This window comes from Rhagoletis pomonella, unplaced genomic scaffold (assembly GCF_013731165.1).
Source record: "Rhagoletis pomonella isolate Grant_MI unplaced genomic scaffold, Rhpom_1.0 Rhpom_scaffold_00004, whole genome shotgun sequence".
NCBI lineage: Eukaryota > Metazoa > Arthropoda > Insecta > Diptera > Tephritidae > Rhagoletis > Rhagoletis pomonella.
The window spans coordinates 70885304-70889320 of NW_023458558.1; the positions used below are offsets into that span (position 1 = coordinate 70885304).

The 4017-nt window shown below is 47.7% G+C and overlaps 1 protein-coding gene across 1 annotated transcript; it reads right to left on the minus strand.

Moving 5' to 3' along the window:
- Positions 1–2901: 2901 nt before the first annotated feature.
- LOC118738314 lies at positions 2902–3747 on the minus strand. Its single transcript, XM_036469237.1, has one exon. The coding sequence runs from the start codon at positions 3745–3747 to the stop codon at positions 2902–2904; it is 846 nt and encodes a 281-aa protein (XP_036325130.1).
- Between the last annotated feature and the right edge of the window lie 270 nt (positions 3748–4017).

The following is a 4017-nucleotide window of genomic DNA, read 5'->3' on the forward strand; positions in this document are numbered from 1 at the left end:
ATCTACTCGTACGAACACATGAGTACAAAGGTGTAGAGTAGTATGTTTAAACGCTCGAGATCTGTTGTGATGAGCAGTGGGCGAAGATCGCACTGCACGCATGGACTCTCTGAATACTTCCACGAAGTGTTGTGGGTCCGGACCCATTTCGACATCAATAAAGAATGCACCCTGCAAGCGGAGTGTAGTGCCGTAGAGCATTTCAGCGACACTGGCCTTGATATCTTTTTTAAAAGTAGCGCGAAGACCGAGCAACACCACCGGAAGTGTATTTACCCAGTTTGGTGAAGCGTGGCACCTAATTGCTGCCTTGAGCGACCTATGCCAACGCTCGACCATACCGTTGGATGCCGGATGGAAGGCAGTTGTTCGAGTTCGGTTGCAACCTATGAGTTGGTTGAAGGCGTTGAAAAGCTTGGACTCGAATCGGGAGCCCCGGTCGCTTGTGACTGATGATGGTGCTCCGAAACGGCTCACCCAACCGCTGAAAAATGCTTTAACCACTGTGTCGGTGTAAATAACCTTGAGAGGTACCGCTTCAGGCCAGTGAGTGTAGCGATCAATTATCTTCAGGCAGCACCTGTTCGTCACAAAGTGGCATGACGATAATATCGACGTGGACGTGCTTGAAACGTTCTCTTGGCATTTCTATGTGTTGCGGTATGTTTTTAACATGTCGGTGAACCTTGCTTCTTTGGCACGGCAGGCAGCTACGAACCCAGCGCAAGGTATCGTGGTTCATGAGCGGCCATGCGTATTGTTGGCTTATGAGCTTTTGTGTTGCACGTCCATTGGGGTGTGAGATGTTATGCGTCTGATCGAACAGCTTTCGTCGTAGTGAGGTAAGTATGGTCTTACCTTACCCGTTGATATGTCACAAAATATCTCTGCGTCCGAGTCGTCGATTTTGAGTTTTTGTAGTTGCAAGGACGTCGAGTTTGAACGCAAAGTTTGATGTAGTTCCTGGTCTTCTCGTCGTTCTGGTTCAATCTCTTAGCTGAAACAGTTACGGGCAGATTTATCGTGTTGATCCTCGACAGTGCATCGCCACTATATTTTCTTGACCCGGTGTATGTATGATCGTGTTGGTAAACTGGCTGATATATTGAAGTTGACGTTGTTGCCGAGGCGAAGCCTTGTCGGAGTTTTGCTCCAAGGCGAACGAAAGTGGGCGGTGGTCGGTGAGAACTGTGACATTACGGCCCTCGAGTAAATGTTTAAAGAATCGTATGCCTTTGAAAATCGCTAACAGCTCGCGATCGTAGGCGCTATAGTTACGCTCTGGTTTACTGAGCTTAGCCGTGTAGAACCCTAATGGTTGTATCACGCCATTCACAGTTTGGTTAAGCGCTGCCCCTACTGACTGATTCAAGGCATCGCAGCGAAGTGTTAGAGTAACGTCTGCCACGGGGTATGCCAGCTGGACAGCGTCTACGAGTGCTTTTTTACACTCTTCGAAGGCTTTTGACATTACCTTATTCCATACAATGAGGCGTTTGCCATTTTTAATTGCTCCCGCGGTGAGTGCGATTAACGGAGCGTGAATTTCTGCGGCACGGGGCATGTTTAGTCTGCAAAAATTCCATGAGCCCAAGAAACGGCGAAGATCGGCGATTGTTTGCGGTTTCGGGTATTCACGCATTGCCTCATTGCGCTCAGTGGTGGGTCTGTGTCCGTTTCTATCGATCGTATGGCCGAGATATATCACCTCCTGTTGGGCAAACATACATTTGTTGACGTTGATCGAAAGGCCGTGTTGTTTAAGACGCTCAAATACTATGCGCAGGTGTTTTTTATGCTCTTCGAGGGATTTGGATGCTATCAATATGTCATCGATGTAGACGTGGCAGAAATCCAAATCCCGAAGTATGGAATCCATCAACCGTTGAAATGACTGTGCGGCGTTTCACAGTCCGAAAGTCATTACCTTAAACTCGAATAAGCCAAACGGTGTTATTACGGCTGTTTTCGGTCGATCTTCAAGTGCTACAGGAATCTGATGGTACACTCGAGTAAGATCCAGCGTTGTGAACACGCTGCATTCATGCAACAGATACGTGAAGTCGCGGAGGTGCGGAATGGGGTATCGGTCCGGTACTGTAACTCGATTAAGCCTGCGATAGTCCCCATAGGCGCGCCATGTTCCATCTTTTTTTTGAACAAGGTGTAAAGGCCTGGCCCATTCGCTCTTAGACGGAACGCAGATACCTTGTTTTAACATGGTATCAAATTCATTCTTGGCCGCTGCCAGTTTTTCACCTGCGAGGCGACGGGCTCTCTCTGCGACGGGCGTTCCTCGCGTAGTTATGTAGTGCTGAACACTATGTTTAGGTGTGCGTTGATCAGTCGGTTTCGTGACGACCTCGAATTCCTGTAGAAGTCGCTTCACCGGGTTACTGCAGATGATGGATGTAACCCGTGCGGATGCTCCGGATGGATGTGGTGTTAGGACTTTGGTCTCAGGCATCGATGTGACAGGTTGCTGGTTACAGTTTACGGGTGAACATGAAGACCGCGAAGTTTTGACTGTTGAGTCCAAATCAAGAAGTCTGCGATTGCGAAGGTCAACGAGCAAGTTATTGTGTTTGATAAAGTCGGCACCCAGTATAGGGTGGGCAACGTCTGCGACTGTGAACTGCCAGTTAAATGTTCGGCCGAGGCCGATGTCGAGCGATAGTTGCTGTGAACCGTAAGTACGTATCTTTGAGCCATTAGCTGCAATGAGAGTAAATTCAGTTTTTTTGAAATCTGTTCGAATGTTATTGAGGACTCCCCTGGGTAACACTGATATGTCGGCGCCAGTGTCGACGAGAAATTTGAGTCGATTTTTTGAATCGGTGATTTGTAGGCGCGAATTGAACGGACCGTCAGCGGTGCCTATGAGGATGACTGACGGCCGTGTTAGTTTAAATTCGTGTTTTTTCGGAAACTGCAAGGCTGTGGGCACTTCTTTGCTTGTGCGCCGAACCGTGTGTGATAATAGCAGGCGTCTTTCGTAACCTCCTTTGCCCTATCATTATTGGTTTTATTAACTGCCGCGGTAAGCGCTTGTAGCTGAGCAGATAATTCGTCCATAACGAATGCAGACGTTTTTGGAGATTCGGTGCCTGTTATGGCATCGTTGACGGTTTTTGCGAAAACAAACATTATGCTATTTTGCACCTCAAAAATTTTGTCTGCCTGCACGGCGAGGTGATCCAGGCCGCTAGTGTCGTTAACGGCCAAAATACTGCGAACGTTCTGCGGCATTTGTTCAAGAAAGATCGTACGCAGGATGTTTTCGGTCACCATACCAGCGGCCAAACTTTTGAGCCGGAGGAGGTAGTGAGATGGCTTCCCATCAGTGAACTCGGTATTGTGTAGCAAACGTCGTAGTTTGCTGTCCCCACTCTCTTCAAAAGTATGGAGTAATCGCGTCTTCAGCGCTAAGAACTTACCGTCAACGGGTGGCGATGTAATTATGTCTGCGACGAACGGTAGAGTAGTCTCGTCCAGATGCACCTGCACGTATCGATACTGCGATATGTCGCTTCGTATTTGTGCTATTTCGAGCGCAGCCTCCACTTGCACGAACCACAACGCACAATTGTCCTTCCAGAAGGGTGGTAATTTTACTGCACGAGTTGCTAAGAGGGAACCGTCGCAGTCGTTGATAGCTGAAGCGAAGTCCGAAACACTCGAAGATGGTATCGTCGATTGTGAGCGATCGGTGGTCAAGTTTTGCGTCTCGATATTATCCTTCTCCATTTTTAACTCGGGGTCACCAATGTAGCGAATGTCAATAATTCGGTGCTACTGGATCACGTTTAATTATGTTTATTAAAAACTAAGAACAACTTAAATAACTAGCGTATGTACCAAAGCGCTCAGAAAAATCTATACTCTGCTTCACGCGCCGTTCGTTGGTTTGAAAATCTGTCAATTGCCAAAAAGTGTTGCCGCTTCCTTAGAAAAGTGAGAGTGTGGCCACAAACTTAAGCGATCAGCGGCATCTGTCTTTGAATAGCCATAACCTAA